This window comes from Erpetoichthys calabaricus, chromosome 7 (genome assembly GCF_900747795.2).
Source record: "Erpetoichthys calabaricus chromosome 7, fErpCal1.3, whole genome shotgun sequence".
In the NCBI taxonomy this organism is placed as follows: Eukaryota; Metazoa; Chordata; class Cladistia; order Polypteriformes; family Polypteridae; genus Erpetoichthys; species Erpetoichthys calabaricus.
Genome location: NC_041400.2, coordinates 100,462,497 through 100,483,130, shown reverse-complemented (window position 1 = coordinate 100,483,130; position 20,634 = coordinate 100,462,497). Strand labels below are relative to the sequence as shown.

The following is a 20,634-nucleotide window of genomic DNA, read 5'->3' as shown; positions in this document are numbered from 1 at the left end:
GCAAGACAAGGACTCACACGTCACCATATATATATATATATATATATATATATATATATATATATATATATATATATATATACTGTATATATATATATACAGTGGAACCTCGGTTCACGACCATAATTCGTTCCACAACTCTGGCCGTAAACCGAGTTGGTCGTGAACCGAAGCAATTTCTCCCATAGGATTGTATGTAAATACAATTAATCCGTTCCAGACCGTAGAAACTGTATGTAAATATATACATTTTTTCAGTTTTTAAGCACAAATATAGTTAATTATACCATAGAATGCACAGCGTAATGGTAAACTAAATGTAAAAACATTGAATAACACTGAGAAAACCTTTAACAACAGAGAAAACTAACACTGCAATAGTTCGCGCTATAGTGCTAGGAACCGCTCTCGCTAAAAACACTTTTTTTAATGAGTTTTAAGCACAGGGGAAAAAAGGAACATTTGAAAAATCCGTAATTTAATAAACCACCAAGAAAAGTAACACTGCAACAATGCAGGCTACGAACCGATCACCGGAAACATAACTGAAAACAAAAACAAGCCTTCTCTAACTTATGCGTCCCTGAATCGCTCTGTGTGTGTGTGCGTGCGTCTCTCTTTTGCGAGCCTGGAGCGCTCCTGTGTGTGTGCGCGTCTCTCTCCTACCCCCCCCCCCCCCCCCAGCCTGTGTGTGTGTGTGTGTGTGTGTGCGTGTGTGTGTGCGTGCGTCTCTCTTTTGCGAGCCTGGAGCACCTGTGTGTGTCTCTCTAGTGCGCGCCTCTCTCTCCCCCGCCTGTGTGTGCGTGCGTCTCTCTTTTGCGAGCCTAGAGCGCCTGTGTGTGTTGTCACGCTTGGGTCACAGATTTGCACAGAGACACAGGAGGTTGTAGAAAAAAAGGAACTTTATTCAAAGCACTGCAAACAAACATTTGTCTCTTTTCAACAGTTTAAACGTGCTCCATGACAAGTCAGAGATGACAGCTCTGCCAGGAGCACAGATTGTCTGAGAGTGAAAGAAGGAGAAACAAGCAACCAATTTAACAAACTGAAAGAAGCCCGTGCAGGCTTTTTAAGAAGGCGGAGCACCGCACGAGAGGCATATTACGCGACAGAGCCGGCAAGAAGGGAAAGGAGGAATGTGAAGGTAGTCTGTCCATGTTTCTTAGGGGTTTTCCCAGGGGCGTCTGTATTCTCTGGGGGTGCGATCAGCTTTGCAGCTCACAGTGTGTCTGTCTAGAGCGCTCCTGTGTGTGTGCGAACACGCCTCTCTCGCGCGTGTTCCTGTGTGTGTGTGTGTGTGTGTGTGTGTGTACAGCCCTCTGTCTCTTGCGCTGCCTCTCTGTGTGTGTGTGTGTGTGTGCGTGTGCGCGCGCGCTCTCTCTCGCTCGCTGCACAGGAAATGCACAGGGAGAGAATGAACATCAACAAACCGAAAGGGAACCTGGCTTGTTCGTATACCGAGTGTTTGGTCGTGAACCGAGGCAAAAGTTTGGCGAACTTTTTGGTCGTAAACCGAGTTGTACGTGTACCGAGACGTTCGTGAACCGAGGTTCCACTGTATATATATATATATTGTGAAAGGGTGCTCCCAGACACAGGCAGGCAGACACGTTTTCCTCCATCACCACATGTTTATTTATACAATTAATATAATACAAGTCCAAGTGCACCACACCAACAAACCCCACAGTCTCCCAAAGTCCTGGCTCTTCACAGGCCGTCTCTCTTTCTCTTCCAAACAACACACCCAGGGCCTCTCCTGCCACCTCCTCTGACCTTGTCCACCTCCTCACCCGACTCCAGCCTTGATTGCAGGGAGGCGGCTCCTTAAATAGGCAGGCGGCTGCGGAACACACCCGGCCACCTGCCACAATATATATATATATATATACTAGTCATTTAGCCCGTTACAATAACGGCTGCTAGAACAGTAGTGCATAAACATTAGTAGGAACAGTCTATATTAAATGGCAAGGGACTTTGACCTCATTCTTTTTGTTGGTCGTATTTTTCTTTCTTTCAGCCTTTCTTTTGTTGATGTTTAATTGGTGAGCTGACCATTCTTCATGGGCTGCCGCCGTGTATTGTGTGTCTTTAATTTTCTGTGACAGTAATACTGTCTTGTACGGCTCTATTCAATAAGGGCGCACACAAAAAGGCGAGCTTCAAAAGGGCGACCTCAATTGAGCGCGGCAAATAAAGGCGTTCGTAGATAATTTAGTTCAAATGGCTCTGGAATATGTGAAGAGCAACAAAGGTGCAGATCTTTATTTATGCGCGCCTTTATTCGCTGCGACCAATTGAGGTCGCCCTTTTGAGGCTCGCCTTTTTGTGCGCGCCCTTATTGAAGGATGCCTGTGCACGCCCTTATTGAAGGATACCGTCTTGTATGTCCACTGGCTTGTACGTCCGTAATATACCTTTAATTTTCTCTGGCGGTAATACAGGCGTGCGCGTCAGTAATATGCCTTTAATCTCCTCTGACAGTAATACTGGCTTGTATGTGGCTGTAATATGCGTCACTGTATTGTGTACCTTTAATTTCCTCTCGCAGTAATACTGGTTTGTATTTCCGTAAAACGCCTCTAACTTTCTCTGACAGTAATATCGCGCATCACACCGTGCCCCGCGCATGCGCACTTCATCAGAAGACACCCACACACAAACACCTGGACGCACATAGGGATTTTATATATATAGATATATATTATATGAGAGCTTTTGTAATTACAAAATGAAATCAAAGTAATCTTTAAAGTATTGTAATGACAAGGCTAACTGCCAAATAATGGAATGTGAATGACTATATTATGGGGTAATTAAGGTATTAATACTGGAGTGGTGGCTCTGAGGCTAGGGATCTGCACTAGCAATCGGAAGGTTGCCTGTTCAAATCCTGCAAATGCCAGAAGTGACTGTACTCTGTTGGGTCCTTGAGCAAGGCCCTTAACATGCAATTGTTTCGTCCTGTATATAATGTAAATCTGCATCCAGCCTTGCATCCTCCAACTTAGGGGGAAAATTTGGGGGTTGGTGGTGTGGAAGCATAAAATACGCTGAAGATTCTCACCTTGAAAGAAGGCTCTAGGAGTCGAACGATAGGCAAACAGAGAAATTAGCTTTATTGTAATAAACAATAACTCAGACTCAACCTAATTAAGCCAAGTTCAGCCCCGAACAAACCAAAAGTTACAGTTAATATAATCATTTCTTATAATCCTGACCTCGCTCAAGACAGCTCATTTGCTGCTTATTTTGACTCCCTTCTCCAGCTGGCCTCTTTCAAGTCCTCATAGAAACCACCAATATTCCTCGTGTTTTGTTTAATCACTATCACCTATCGTTCCCCTTATTTTCTAGCTGGTCTTCAACTTGCAGGTGTTCTCCCCTCTCCGATCTCGGGCTGTCTTCAGTTATCATTCTCCACATTCTCCGTCCTTCAGGTTTATAAAATATTGGTGTCTCCACTCTGAGCTCAATTAAAAAAGAAATATGGCATATGCCTTTATTTAACTATTTGCTTGGCATACCTGATTCGTGTTAAACTAACACTAATACACTTGCACTAAGTTTAATGCTTACAAGTTTTCATATCTACTTATGCTAATACAAGAATAAAATGACGTTTTATTTTCCATAGTGGCAGGATTGGCACTCCAGCCACTGTAAAAAACCTCACACTGTTTGTCGTGTGGTGGGTGCAGCAATGCGCTGTCAGCACATGCTCCCAACCTCTCTCTCAGGTATAAAAACAGAATGAATAATAGAAACTATAGAATGTTCAGTAGGTTAAGTGATATCTTTGTGTATCAAAGACCAAAAATAAAAGATAGGTATACAAGCATGTCTATTTAATTAAAAATAAAAAAAATCTATTACCCATACTGTATAATCTATCAGTATCCTCCTGGAGGAAAAGTCAAGCAGAGCAGAATTTGCAGACTTTGGATGGATAATTTCTGGTTGCAGGAAGTAAAAGCAAATGACATGGCATTATGTAACATTCCTAAACCCACTTAATCCAATTGAAGATCGCTTTGAGCTGTTAACATTGGCAATAAAAACAGCCATCTGCTCTGGACAGGGCGCCAATCCACTGTAGAGGCTACACACACATACACACACACACACTAAAAAACGATTGTAGACATGGGTAGAACATGCAGACTCCACATGCAGGAAGGAAGAATTTGAGCCCTGAAAATCCAAAAAAACAAACCAAAAATAGAAAATGATACATAAATATGATTTATGCATGTAAACTGTAAACAATATAGTGTATGATTATTTAATATAGTAAAATTATCAGACCACTGTAAATATATGTGATTTATATTTATGTATGATTTTATTTTTAATGTGCTCATTTGGTTGTTTTATAATAATCCTGCTACATCATATGTGATATCCATTTACACATTGCTGTGCAATTAACAGAATAACACACCTCAAAAGCAGTACAAACATCAAAGACATCTTTTCAAGCTGCTCTTTCAATAAATTTGCTGAAAAAAAATGAAGGAAAGAAATTTAATTACCGTTTAAAATATCCTTTTTTAGGGCTTAGTAGGTAAAAACTACTTGTATTGGCCTTTAGCAGTATAGGGTCAGGTAAATTTTATTTGCAATATTACAGTGGCGTGCAAAAAATACTCATTCCCCTTGAAAGTCATCATAATTGTCTGCATGTCAAAAGATTTTTACGCATATCCATATCCATTCGGTATTTTAAATGTGAACTCTTAACAATAGATAGATAGATAGATAGATAGATAGATAGATAGATAGATAGATAGATAGATAGATAGATAGATAGATAGATAGATAGATAGATAGATAGACACTTCCAAAGTCAAAATAAACCATTTTATATAGATATTTAAATGAAGAAGAAAAACTCAAAAGTTAGTTAGTAGTGACTTTCACTCGGATTTTTGCTTGCCACTATAATGAAAATTTTCTTAATAAAACTATAACTAATGACATTACAGAATGGTTTTGTAAAATACTGAAGGGATGCCATTCATATACTGTAATCATTAGTATACTAAAATGTTTATGTAGCAACTTTCAATGAATGGTAGTAATATTACAGCTCCACTGTTTTGTTAATTACATTATATTTATACAGAGTAAAATTACTGCTTTAAAGAACTGATTGTGAATTGTGGTAGGTTGGCATTTATCCTGGCAGCATCAACCTTAATCTAGGTAGGGCAGCATTCCAACATATGGCCCATACATATAGAGTGGGACCTTATTGCACAGGTGTGTGCCCTTTTAAACTAGCAGTCAACTAAGTTTGCTATAGATGGATGACAAAGGGACTGAATACTTATGTAAATTAGAGAATTCACTTTTTCATTTTTAATTCATTTGTAAACCTTTCTGAAAACATGTTTTCATGTTGTCATTATTGGTAATAGAGTGTAGATTGATAGTCAAAAATGACAAATATATTCATTAAAATTAAATCTACAACACAATAAAATGTACAGAAAGTGAAACGGTCTGAATACTTTCTAAATCTAATATACACTCAGTCATGACTGGAAGAACCAGTTAACCGAGTATACTGTACATGCCTTTTGGGATGTGGGAAAAACTGCATGACCAAAACAAAAAATAAATAAATAAACATACATATGCTACGCAGACAGTGAAAGGGACTTGAACCAAGGGGGCTGGGTCCATGAGGTAGCAGTGCTAAATAAAATGCTATATACTGTACACGTATAAACTGTGCTGTAAATGCCTGCTTGTGAATTTCCCCTTGGGACTAATACAGTATCTATCTATCTATCTATCTATCTATCTATCTATCTATCTATCTATCTATCTATCTATCTATCTATCTATCTATCTATCTATCTAGTCTTGAGAGACCCTCTTATTTAAAGCCAAACACCTTTCACAGGACTGAAATAGTAATGATTGAAACTGAAAATTGCACATACACCTAAGTTCTGAGACACGCTTAATATAAATTTTCTTGTACATCTTGGTAGAATGCAAGTGCATTTCAGATTGTAGTAATAATAAAATAACATTCTTAAGGCCTCCGTAATTAATTACCTCTCAAGGTAAGTAACAGAATCAGCAGTAATAGGTAATGTTTGTTACCCATAAAATACAATCAAGGGTGGAGCAACATTTGCGAAAGTCATCAGAATTGATTTGCTATTGATTACAAAGCTCATATGCGATATTGCTGTCCATTTAAATCGTTCACTTTCATACAAAAATAATTTGCATTGTGTTCTATTTGTGGATTCTGAATTAATTACAACTCAGCACAAAATGCAATAGTTGTATCAGCCTATATCTACAACATAAACAAAATCTATCAATTCTTTTAAAAAAATGAAATGCTTATTTTTTCATTTTAGTCTAAATTACATAAAAATCACTAGAACAAGATTCACTCTAAAATGCATTAATCTTCTTCTTCTTTCGGCTGCTCCCGTTAGGGGTCGCATCTTGTTCCATATCTTCCTGTCCTTTACATCTTGCTCTGTCACACTCACAAAGGCTTCTTATGTTTTTAACAACACTTCCAAACTTCTTCTTTATTCGGCTGCTCCCGTTATGGGTTGCCACAGCGGATCATCTTCTTCCATATCTTTCTGTCCTTTGCATCTTGCTCTGTTACACCCATCACCTGCATGTCCTCTCTCATCACATCCATAAACCTTCTCTTAGGCCTTTCTCTTTTCCTCTTGCCTGGCACCTCAATCTTTAACATCCTTCTCCCAATATACCCAACATCTCTCCTCTGCACATGTCCAAACCAACGCAATCTCGCCTCTCTAACTTTGTCTCCCAATCATCCAACCTGAGCTGACCCTCTAATGTACTCATTTATAATCCTGTCTACCCTCATCACACCCAAAGCAAATCTTAGCATCTTTAACTCTGCTACCTCCAGCTCTGTCTCCTGCTTTCTGGTCAGTGCCACCGTCTCCAACTCATATAACATACCTGGTCTCACTGCTGTTCTGTAGATCTTCCCTTTCACTCTTACTGATTACCAACCGTCTGTCACAAATTACTCCTGACACTCTTCTCCACCCATTCCACCCTGCCTGCACTCTCTTTTTCACCTCTCTTCCACAATCCCCATTACTCTCTACTATTGATCCCAAGCATTTAAACTCATCCACCTTCGCAAACTCTACTCCCTGCATCCTCACCATTCCACTGACCTCCCTCTCATTTACACACATGTATTCTGTCTTGTTCCTTCTGACCTTCATTCCTCTCCTCTCCAGGGTCTCCTCAACCTGCTCCCTACTATCACTACAGATCACAATGTCATCAGCAAACATCATAGTCCACGGAGACTCCTGTCTAATCTGTCAACCTGTCCATCACCATTGCAAATAAGAAAGAGCTCGGAGCCAATCCCTGATGTAGTCCCACCTCCACATTGAATGCATCTGTCACTCCTACGGCAGACCTCACCACTGTCACACTTCCCTTGTACATATCCTGTACAACCCTTACATACTTCTCTGCCACTCCTGACTTCTTTATACAATACCACAGTTCCTCTCGAGGCACCCTGTTGTATGCCTTCTCCAGGTCCACAATGACACAATGCAGCTCCTTCTGGCCTTCTCTATACTTCTCCATCAACACCCTGAAAGCAAATATTGCATCTATTATGTTCTTTCTTGGCATGAAACCATACCGCTGCTCACTAATCATCACCTCCCTTCTTAACATAGCTCATCAATTTTATCCCCCTGTAGTTACTACAGCTCTGCACATCCCCTTTATTCTTAAAGTCAGTACCAGTACACTTCTCCACTCCTCAAGCATCCTCTCATTTTCCAAGATTGCATTAAACAATTTGGTTAAAAATTCCACTGCCATCTCTCCTAAACACCGCCATGCTTCCGCAGGTATGTCATCTGGACCAACGGCCTTTACATTCTTCATCCTCTTCATAGCTGACCTTACTTACACCTTTCTAATCCATTGCCCTTCCTGATTCACTATCCCAAAATCATCCAACTTTCTCTCTCTTTCATTCTCTTCATTCATCAGTCTCTCGATGTACTTTTTCCATCTCAACACACCCTCATCGCTTGTGAGTACGTTTCCATCTTTATCCTTTATCACCCTAACCTGCTGCACATCTTTCCCATCTCGGCCCCTCTCTCTAGCCAATCGGTGCAGGTCCTTTTCTCCCTCCATAGTGTCCAATCTCTCATATAACTCATCATATGCCTTTTCTTTAGCCTTCACCACCTCTCTCTTTACCTTGCGCCTTATCTTCTTGTACTCTTGTCAACTTTCTGCATCTCTCAGACTATCCCACTTCTTTCTCACCATCCTATTCTTCTGTATACTCTCCTGTACTTCCCCATTCCACCACCAGGTTTCCTTTTCCTCCTTCCTTAGTCCAGATGTCATGCCAAGCACCTTTATTGCTGTCACCCTTACTACTTCTGCTGTAGTTTCCAAGCTGTCTGGTAACTCTTCACTGCCACCCAGTGCCTGTCTTACCTCCTCTCTAAACTCAACGTTACAGTATTTCAGCATTCCACCATTTGGTTCTTGGCTCTGACCTCACTCTCCTCCTCTTCTTGATGTCCAACGTCTTCCTACAGACCAACATCCTATGCTGTCTAACTACACTTTCCCCTGCCACCACTTTGCAGTCTTTAAACTCATTAGGATTGACTCTTCTGAATAGGATATAATCTGCCTGTGTGCATCTTCCTCCACTCTTGTACATCGCTCTGTGTTCCTCCCTCTTCATAAAATACATATTCACTACAGCCATGCCCATCCTTTTTGCAAAATCCACTATCATCTGACATTCTTCATTCCTCTCCTTGACACCATACCTACCCATCACCTCCAATTTCATAATCATTACTCTGTCTGACACTCTTTTCACTTCCAATACACTCTTGACATACTGTTCCTTCAGAATAACCCCTACCCCATTTCTCCTCCCATCCACACCATGATAGAAAAATTTGAATCTAGCTATGTTCCACCTGGCCTTACTCCTCTTCCATTTTGTCTTTTGCATGCACAATATATCAACCTTCCTTCACTCTGTCATATTGACTAACTCTCTCCCCTTACCAGTCACACTGCCAACATTCAAAGTTCCTACTCTCAATTCTGCTTTCTTTACCTTCCTCCTCTCCTCTTTCCTCTGGACACGTCTCCCCCCTCTTCTTCTCCTTTTTCGGCCAACAGTAGCCTAATTTCCACCAGCACCCTGTTAGCTAACAGTACTGGTGGCGGTCATTGTTAACCCGGGACTCAACCGATCCAGCATGGAAATCTGTATTGTTGTCTGCATGTACATCTAGGAAAATTTTACACTGGATGCCCTTCCTGACGTAACCCTCTCCATTTATGCGGGCTTGGAACCAGCACGAAGAAACACACTGGTTTGTGCATCCCCTGTGGCTGTGTTCTAATGTGCATTAATAATGAAACTACAATGCATAACAGTAGATCTGTGGCTTCAGTGTCAGGGTTTATTTTGCTGCTGATGGAAAATTGATGGCTGGACTTTATATCAATGGTGATCCATAATGTGTTAATTGTCTATGACTTTTGAATTTGTCCAAATTTGGCGAAAATGAAGCCCTGACAAATTTCATTTAACACTGCCATGTTTCACATCTGTGGCCTTATCTACTTTAGCAATATTTTGCAACAAATTGTTAGTTTGTTATTGCTCACTCACAACTGAATATCACATCTCTGTGGCCTTTGTAAGAGACCAAATATTGCACTTGTACTTTAAGAAGCACATTCACACTTCCAAATTATATTATAGACCTTCAAAACAGATATTTTCCTCAACTTCAAAAATTTGGTAGAAATGAAACAACAAAAATAACTTCAAAAAGTTACCGTTTTCACTAAAAATATTGATAAAGCTACAATAATATGTGCACAGTGTTCTGGTTCAATCAAGACAGGAAATGTAAAGATAGTTTACAGTTTTTTCCCTAATGATTATTGTGTTGTTACAATCAGTTTTCCAAAAGAAAATGTTTAAATTTTATAGAATGTGTTAGAAAAAACTGCATTTTGATCATAAAATGCAATATACGTTTAAACTCTTTAAATGTGTGATGTTCACATGTTCATTGGAAACAATGAAGGCAGGAGGAGTAGTAATTGGGCATTAAAAAGTTGGTATGATGCTGGAAAAATTACATTGCAAACAAAGGTGACTATGTAGAAAGGTGGTGTAATTTGTTTTTGAAATTCTTAATAAATAGAGTTAAGAAAAGTACAGAAACTTTTTGAACGTCCCTCTTAGTAGCAGGGCACGCCAGTTCTTGGGCCTACTTACTGTAGCTGCTGATTCCCTTAAAATTACTGTATATTGTAATAAGTAGGTACAGAAAATGGAAATATGTATGGAGCAATCATCATTTATTATAATAAATTAACAAAACTTTATAACAGTATGTGTGCTGAACAAAATAAATTAAAGAAATAGAGAACAGATAGGAAAAGGTAAAGGTAAATAAAACAAGTCTATTAAGTAGTTGAAAAACATAAACCATAAATTAATGGGGATTATCAAATATTTTTCTTGCTGTTTTCTTTGTATTCATTATTCTATGCAATAATTTAACTTTTAAAATCTATACAGCAGACTACCAGATGCTTAAAGTGTTACCTTGTTAATTTAAGGGGTACAAATGAATTAGATTAGACAGATAAATCATTTTTGCAATGTCCCCTGTCTGACAATTTTCCATCTCAACACAAGAAGAATGTTTCAGTGATTAAATAGTTTTTCAAGGTATTTAAAGGACAAATTGTAAGTGTTCAGTAAAGTTAAATACAAAATAAAGGGAATTTCAAAAATTAAGATAAAGCATACCAGACTGCTGACTTGAAGGATTAAACAGATTAGCAACCCCAAAATGAAAGAAAGAACCAAAAACCGGATAGTGATGTCTAGGGAGCTCTTCACAGCAGCATCAGAAAGGACCCCAAGCTTCCATTGTGTGTCACTTTTTTACTAACAATTTTTTTAATTAGAACTGTAGACTCTACAGGATAGATGAAGCAATAAAACTAACAGGACTTTGTAATGGCAAACTGCATTTTACTGTGTGTTGCATTAAAAATACAGTGGCATTTCTATATTAAGGCAGCCTTTCATTCCTACAGAATGCTTTTCTACAGCTTTTTCTTTTTGGTAAATGTTGCAATTGCTATTGTTCTTTTGAGAGTGACTTTGAGTGCAGGCAGTGAGGTGTAGTGGTTAAGCCTTTGGACTGCAAACCCTGAAGTTGTGGGCTCAAATTCTGCTACTGACACTGTGTGACCATGAGCAAGTCACTTGATCTGACTGCGCTCCAATTGGAAAACCAAAAGAAATGTAACCAATTGTATCATAAATGTGTTATGTCGCCTTGGATAAAGGCATCAGCCAAAAATGTAAATGATTTGAGTATACACAGGCCCTCCAATCCAAACACATTTGCCCAACAGAGTGAATTCTTAAAAAGCAATATATGTTGTAGGGGAGAGGAGCACTGCTAAACATTTTCTCCCCAAGTACGCCGGATGGCAGTATTGCTGGGTTGGGATTCCCACACAGACGCCCACAGGGCATGCTGGGATCTGTAGCCCTGTTGGGTTCTGTGGGGGCCACCAGGGGGAGCTACTGGAATTCATAGTCCCTACTTAAAGGGACTTCTGTTCGACCCAGACATGCTTCCAATAGGTTGTGCCCTAACACCGGAAGTACATATGGTTCATAAATAAAAGAAGCTGCTTGAACTCAACCAGACGAGTCAGAGTCGGGTGAAAGAGGACAAAGCATTCCTGAAGGAGTGAAAGGTGAAGGAAAATGATTGTTTTGAGATTTGCAAAAGCCTTTTTTGTTGCAAATAAAACTTTTTATTACATTGGGACTTATGTCTGCAATGCCCCCTAGAGGTCACTACTCTCTCTCTCTTTCTCTCTCTCTCTCTCTCTCTCTCTCTCTCTCTCTCTCTCTCTCTCTCTCTCTCTCTCTCTCTCTCTCTCTATATATATATATATATATATATATATATCATCAAATCTAAGATTCTGAGATTAACTTCACAACAGTCCAGAATGAATAGCTGAGGCATCAACCAGGCCACTCTATCTCTTATATATATTTCTCTTCTGGTTTGTCCTGCTTCCACTTCAAAACCGGTCCCGCCCACACGCAGCCGACACGGCATTTCTCAATTCCTATTCGTCCTCCTCCAAACCCTTCCCCACATTCTTCCAGTGCGATTCCTGCAACAAAACTTTTCAAACGCGAACCTCACTTGCTAAACACAAGAAAAGGCATTCTTCCCAACAACTATATGAGTGCCAGAAATGCAATAAGAAGTTCACTACACAGGATTGTCTGACTAAACACAACAAAACTAATTCACAACTCTTGCAATGCAACATCTGCAAAGCAACGTTTCCAAACCAACGCAGTCTCAGCAGACATACACACAATCCTCTTCCTGTTACCACAGGTACTTCTTCACCTAATTCCTGTCTTCCCGTCCAAGAGTACAACATTGGGACTCCAGACCAGCAGTGCAAACACTGTCATGCACTATACTGGCCTGCTGAGCGTAATACATCTAACAAGTACTCGAGGTGCTGCCACAACAGTAAAGTAGCTTTACCACCTTTGCGGGAGCCACCTGTGTCTTTACAACAGCTTCTTACACAGAAAACATCAGAAGCTAAAAATTATCGTGAACACATTTGAGAATACAACTCTTCTCTAGCGTTTGCTTCCATGGGTGCACAGACAACTCAACTTCCTGGCCATGGACCATACTGTTTTAAAATACACTGGCAAATTTATCACCAAATCTCTCCACTATACGTTAACACTTCTACCTCTCTAGGATATGGACACAGCGCAAGCTACTGAAGTACGCTTACAAAATAAAGCAAACTCTGCATGCAACGAAAATTTACTTCTCCAGCTAGATTAGATGCTCAGAACCATCAACCCCTTCGCTAAATCATACAAACACATGCATGAAATCGCTCAGTCCAATCCAACAGCATCTGTACGAATGGTTTTCAAGAAAACCCTAGGCAGGATTTACGACGATACAATGTCCCGACATGTCACACCAATGTTGCAGCAATTTTTGTCGGAGAAGATGGCGAACTGCCTGCCGAAAGGGACATTTGCATCTATCCCATAGGCAACTCCTGTAAACAGAATACCACGCGCAACATGAATTGCGATCCTATGGTTTACCCACTTTTATTCCCTTACGGAGACATTGGCTGGCACAAAGATTTACAACATGTTCCCGATAAAAGAACCGCCAAGCGAATAAGGCTTACTCAATGCCAATTTTACGCGTACAGATTAGCAATGAGGAATACATTTAGTATTTTGCACTCCAGCGGCAAACTATTCCAACAGTACGTCGTAGATGCGTATGTTAAAACAGAGGGCGCGCGTGTCAACTATCTCAGATTACATCAACAAGATCTGCGCATGGAACAATACAAAGGACTATCAGACTCACTGCAAGCAAACACTGAAAATAACAATGTATGTGTAGGCAAAATTATCATATTACCATCCACATTTCCAGGAAGTCCAAGATACATGCAACAAAACTATCAGGATGCCATGGCCATAGTACGTAAATTCGGAAAGCCTGATTTATTTATCACTTTCACATGTAATCCTGCTTGGCCGGAAATTTTACATGCACTGTCGGATACCCAAAGACCAGAGCACAGACCTGATATTGTAGTACGAGTAGATCTTTCGACTCATTATCTGTCGTCTCCACTAAAACACCTATTCAAAAATGCGTCTTTCAAGAAGTATTTATTTCTTCTTGATTTCTGAATTCCGTTCTCACCATTTTCCGTTCCTGTTCTTACACCACCGTATGCTACGGTGGGCTTTGGCTAGTTTAAAGTATTAACCAAAAATAGCCTTAAAGAAAAGAAACCAATGCTAAAGGGCATACAACTGAAATATAGGCAATCGACTTGGAAATACAGCCTGGAAATGGCTTTCTTTAAAGGTAATGTCAGGCTCTGTAGAGCTTCTTACTGGTCGCACTCAGGTCCAAAAAGTGATGGCACCTTCAGGGGAGGTCCGCTTTTTCTATTGTTCAGGCCAGAAAGGGCAGAGCTTCTCTGTCTTAATTTTCTTCATTAGGTGCCTTCACTGCACTGTAAGGGGAACAAAAGGCGACGAAACATTAGAGGTTGCGCCCCCTCTTGACCCACTGGGGTATTGCATACTTCAGATGAACCTGGAAGGAGATATATATTATATTTTATAAAACACATACACTTACTGTAGGTATTTTATAAAAAAGTACAATAAAAATTAACAAAATGAACAATTCTCATTTGGCAAAAAATGTACGGTGGAACCTCGGTTCACGACCATAATTCGTTCCAAAACTCTGGTCGTAAACCGATTTGGTCGTGAACCGAAGCAATTTCCCCTATAGGATTGTATGTAAATTAATCCGTTCCAGACCATACGAACTGTATGTAAATATATATTTTTTTTAAGTTTTTAAGCACAAATATAGTTAACTAAACCATAGAATGCACAGCGTAATAGTAAACTAAATATAAAAACATTGAATAACACTGAGAAAACCTTGAACAACAGAGAAAACTAATACTGCAATAGTTCACGCTATAGCGCTACCAACCGCTGGCTAAAAACACTTTTTTTTTTTAATGAGTTTTAAGCACAGGGAAAAAAATGAACATTTGAAAAAATCCGCAATTTAATAAACCACCAAGAAAAGTAACATTGCAACAATGCACACTACGAACCAATCGCTGTAAACAGAAGTGAAAACAAAATCAAGCCCAGTGCATTCTTTAACTGCCTTCCTACCTTATGCATCCAGCTCTCTCTCTCTCTCACTGCCTGTGTGTGCACGTCTGTCTCTCTCTTGCGCTGCCTGTGTGTGTGCGCAGCTCTCTCTCTCGCACTGCCTGTGTGTGTGCATCTGTCTCTCTCTCTCGCGCTGGTCTGTCTCTCTCACGCTGCCTGTGTGTGTGCACGGCTCTCTCTCTCGCGCTGCCTGTTTGTGTGGCGCTCTCTCGCTCTCTCTCTTGCTCGCTGCACAGGAAATGCACAGGGAGAGACTGAACATGTACAAACTGAAAGGGAAACTGGCTTGTTCGCATACCGAGTGTGTGGTCGTGAACTGAGGCAAAAGTTTGTCGAACTTTTTGGTCGTAAACCGATTTGTACGTGTACCGAGACGTTCGTGAACCGAGGTTCCACTGTACAATGTTTTCCTGGGGAACAATGCACGGCCAGTTTGATTATATGACTATTGCAGAGATTCAGTATCCAGATTTGATGAGTTTAATTATTCTAATGAAGGCTTCAGTGGTTTAACATCTGCTTTTGTATCTGTGTGCTTTACACAGTACCATGCTATGCATTGTCATTTTTGCAGTTTTAACTTTATTATTAGTGAAGTGTTTTTCTAGCTAAATAATAAGCTGACAGCATGGTAATGCTGTTATTTAAGTACTCGTTCTCTGCATGTATTGGAAGTCTTGGCTAATAATGTAATTTTTATGCCTACATTTTTAAAAATTTGTTTTATTATATGTTCTTCCATTGCACTAAACTGAATTTTTAATTCTATGTGTTGGATCTTCTGTATGTGTGAGAACCTGCACTTACATTTGCCACCTTCTTCATGTTTGATAAGGTTGGCTCTGTGCTTGTTGAACAACAGTGGAAACCTGCAGCATTGTATTTGGTCTTTTGGGTATGCACTCTTGGGCATACTGGCTATGAATCGAAATTACGGTTTTATTTGCATTGTAATAACTCATTGTAGCACAAAACAAACAAAACCCATTACTCTCTTATAAATTTGTTCTGGTACTGACCATTGTGTAGTGTGAAATGTTTTTTCAGGAAGATCGGTTGAATCACAATGTGTTTCATATTCTTCTTTGAGCCAAGACTATTCAAATGCCTTTGTCATTTCAACAGCATTATTTCCTTTGGGCCGGGGTGTTAAGGACAACATAAACATCAGGTTGCACTATTTTTACTACTTTAATTCAAAAGAAATGCTAAATGTTATTAGATTTCATATTGTATGTTTTTTTCTTGTAGTACTGATAATTTCTTGTAATGTAACAATATAAATAATGGGGTGCAAACACATTTTAAAGCAAAATAATTGTATTGTAATTTTGTTTTTTTTAATAATACAGATAATGATAAATTGTTGATTAGTTGTATGTGCATTCTAAAGTCATTACTAAAAATTTATAGCTAATTATTGATGACATTGTTTTGCTTCTTTTTTCACAGGTTTAGAGCAGGTTTTAAAAGAGCATTTCGTTGGTGTCCGTTCATTGAAGTGTCCAGCTATGACGAACTTGAACTTAAAGCAACACGCTTCAAACCAACTCGCCAGAGCAGCATGTACACCGTCTCCAGGATGGAGTCCAGCATGACTATTGTGTTTGAGCCTAATGAGGGAGAAAACTCGGCCCCATCAAGAAAGAAGAGTGCCACATCCCGAGAGACTAGCCTCAATGGCTGTTCTGGTAACAGTAATAAAACTTCCAGGAGCTCAAGTTTCTACAGTACAACCAACACTTCGCTAGAAGAATATTCCTGAAGAGTTTTGGCAGACACAGATTAAAACTGGAACAGCCTGAGTAAACAGGTGCCATAGACCAAGATGTGTCTGCAAGGCAGACTTTACAAAGTGATTTGAATGTGAACGAGCCACAGCATGAAGAACCATATGTTACCTGTCTGGGCTTTGTGCCATCATTTAAACACTAAAACTTACTTCTTAAGCAATTTCATCACTAAAAGAAACAAAGTTGATTATACAATAAGGTATGTCTTTTAGAAGTCAGTTCCTTGTAACTATTTGGGTGCATTGATTTTCTTAAATATATCAATGGATGTAAAATTGAAGGCTTAAATAATGTTGACAATATGAAAAATACTTCTTAAAACTCCTTCTCCTGATCCTGATATTTTTCTGATTGCAAATCATAAGGAATGAAATATTAGTCAACTAAACTTTGTTTCTTCAGTCATTTTCTTTTTTTTACATTTTTATGATTTTTATGTAGACCTTGTAATTTAGAAGTTTGTTTAGATATTTCTGTACATATGTTTGAATTGAGTTATGTGTATTTTGTGAAACGCTGTAACTAAGGCACATTATTTTATCATCAATTATCATTTAGTGTCAAGTGATTAAAAGATCTGAAGAAAAACCTCACTATATTTTGTTCTGCTTTGTCAGTATCATATTTGAAGATCTTTTTGATTAAATTGTTCAGTCTACAATAATATCATTGTTATATTAAATATATAGCTCTTTATTACTGAGGATAACACAAGGATGTTTTGGCTATCAATGCTGCTCACAGATCCAGAGTCCTGGATTCAGTCCAGCGCCTGGTTACTTTCTGTATAGGGTCAACTGCCAGGTAGGCTCTGGGCCCCCAAAATCCTGTATTGAATTACATAAGAGGGGTTTGTAAATGTTATATTGTATTATGATGTTCTCCACAACTTATAAACCGTGTATAAAAAAATGATGTTCCTTAAAATGTTTTTGTTGTTAAAATATATTAAACATCATGAAGTAAACTTTTTTAAATGTAGTTTTCAGAATGTATAATTTGAAGGGCAAAGTTCTTCAAACATAATCAGAACAGATACTTTTGTACAAATTGTTAAACCCCATTTCACTATGGAAATGAAAGAATGCTGTACTGAAAGCATGTTCAATTTTGTTTCATTAAAAATAACATTCCATCTAGACAATAGTTACAAATATGCCACATGATGCTGACCAGACTTAGAATATGATCCCAAACCCTGGTCAAAGTCAATGAATACACCGAATCATTAGAAATCCTTCAGTCTATTCATGTCTGCTTTGAGGATCTCTGCTGTTCAGAAATACACCAGTTACAGCATGTGCTTAATTATAATGTCTAACTGTATAAAGAGAAACAACAGAAATTAAAAGTCTATTGTAAATGGAAGTTATTGTTACAGCACCATATATTCATCATCTATTGAAATCAATGTAATACATGTAGTAATAAAATGCAGTGCACTTTACTTTTCAACAGCTGGTGCATCACAAACATTAGCACTGCTGTTGAGAATCCCATACCAAATGCCGTATAATTGATGCAAAAGACTATCTGATAGTATAACCTAATAAAGGAAATTTTAAAGGCAAAAAAATAAAAAAGAATGATGGGGAGAGTACTAATCTCATTTGAGTTCATTTAACTTATTGGTGATCTGCCCTCATTAAGGTGGCAAAATGGGAGCAGGAATAAACCAAGTAAATAAATAAAACATTTCATGAACAGCTGTAAAGAGGGTAACCTGGTCAACCAGGACTTCAGCTTGAGACTCTCACAGTTATACCATCAGCTACTTCTCTCTATGTGACAGACAATGGCATCCAATGGGATTAGTATTTTATCAACATTTTTTAATTTCCTATCATTCACTGTATTTAAAGTTACTTTTCAAGGTTATAGTTATAGTGTCAGTTGTATACACTATCTGTTAGAATAACGAATGCTTTGGAATGGACACATTGAGAAAGATGCCATTAAGTTGGGTGAGTGTGTCATGAGTGTCTTCTAGGTACTGCAGACTCCAGTTACACTATATTTAAGTTAGATCAATAGTCCATGATTTGATTAAACTTACCCCTCCAGACTTTTAAACCATATATTGTACTATTCTTTCTCTATTGAATGGGACAGGCTATAAAAAAGAACTTTCTCAGAAACTTTATAACATCATTTTTTAATAAAGGAAGATCATATGCAATTGGAAGAACAACTGGATAAATTGTGAATTAAGGACAAAAACTGGAAAATGTCAAGAAAAGTACATTTCCACACCTACCAAATGTAATAAGGATTCACATTTGTTGAAACTAAAATTTGTACCCTTGCTTGCCTTTTCAAGGTTATAAAATTCCTTGAACAGTAAAGAAGAGGAGCATTCAGCTAGTTCATTTTCTTCACTGCTTTCCTTCTTCATCCTCATCTTCTTCTTCCCATCCTTTCAGGCTATGTTTCATGTTATTTCCTGACATACTTCTTTTTTGCACTATGGTGACCTCAATTGTCCAAACAATGTGAATATTTACTTTTTATGATGAATAAGCTTTCTAGCTTTTCTAACTGAACATTAATAACCTTTCACCTGAATAGGCCTAGCAGTTATGTCACACTTCCCATGAAGTGTGAATAATTCCCATTATTTGTATGGTTTAGACAAAGCTAGACCATGTTTCTAATCTTGCATACTGTATATTCATTGCTTGGTGAACCTGTAAACTGCTTCAGTAAATAACAAATCCCAGACTATTCTACCCCAGGAAACTTAATTTTTAAAGATTTTTTTTTGACAAACAAAATTTGTCGATAAAATAATTAGTTGAAATTAGGAAAAGAACAGCAGGAACCACAACCTATATCATACAACAGACTATCCATACCCTAGTACAACACAGTTAAAAGAAAATGCATCTCCTGAAAACTGCTACCAGTGATGCTTTATAACAACCTTCATTAATACATTTTAACAAACCTTACATATACAGTATTTCTATAGCACATTTTCATACACAGAATATAAGTAGCTCAAACATGTTAAATTAGACAAGAATAATGATGAATAAGTAAAAAAAACTAAATTATATGAGCTTACATAACATAGATAAATAATTAGTAAAAATTGCATTCCTTATATATAATATTATATTCTAAGTCTCTAAAGATTAGTATGATAATCAGGTCAGATGGTCAGGAGGGCAGGAAAAAATAAAAAATAAAACTCCAGTTAAGCCTGAGAAAAAAAAAGCAATATCTACAGGGGTTCCAAGGCCAAAAGACCATCCAGCGCCCACTGATTATTCTACCTAACATAAATGTTCTTATGTCATTCCTCACTATTTCCAGGGTTAGTCCCAGAGGATTCACCAAAGTAGACCTCGTAGACAGCCAAGGTGATCCGAGCATTACAGGCAGCTAGACAGAGCCACAATCAGGTGGTGGTCACACAAAAGGGCATCACAAGAAAAATGGAAAAGACAGCAAAGAAAAATAGATATTAATAGTTATTACAGATAATAGATTTTAGATAGATAGCTTCAACCTTACATTAGGTTCCATCAAAATGATCTAAAACTAAGAAATGAATGATTTGTGAACATGTACACAAAATGCAAAAATTCCTTCAGAAATATGAAATAGTGTTGCAGTGTAAGTCATGAGCAGTACGCTTGTATATGAAAAATAATACTGGAGTAACTGTCACTTAAAATATTTCTTTCTAGTCAGCTTGACATCAATGAGTGATTTCTCAACATAAATAATATGTTTCTTAGTGGTAAAAATACTTTATTAGCCATTTGTTAAATTATTTCTGAATGTTAAAAAAATATGAATTACCATGTAATGACATTTGTGAATGTACACATCCTGAATGTGCATGTATCTGTTCTAGCTACTAATAGATATAACAGATCAAGTAAAAGTAAAACATTATCACAGTTCTGATGACTTGGGTCAACTGCCTGCCAACAGCTTCCT

At 38.3% G+C, this 20,634-nt stretch overlaps 1 protein-coding gene across 1 annotated transcript in view; it reads left to right on the top strand.

The window, feature by feature from the left end:
- Positions 1–18,483, top strand: part of tacr3a (tachykinin receptor 3a) — a 295,006-nt gene extending 276,523 nt beyond the window's left edge. Inside the window, exon 5 of the mRNA XM_051929646.1 lies at positions 16,343–18,483. Coding sequence (XP_051785606.1) covers positions 16,343–16,655 — 313 coding nt within the window. The 3' untranslated portion in view covers positions 16,656–18,483. The remainder of the gene's footprint in view (positions 1–16,342) is intronic.
- Positions 18,484–20,634: the final 2,151 nt, after the last annotated feature.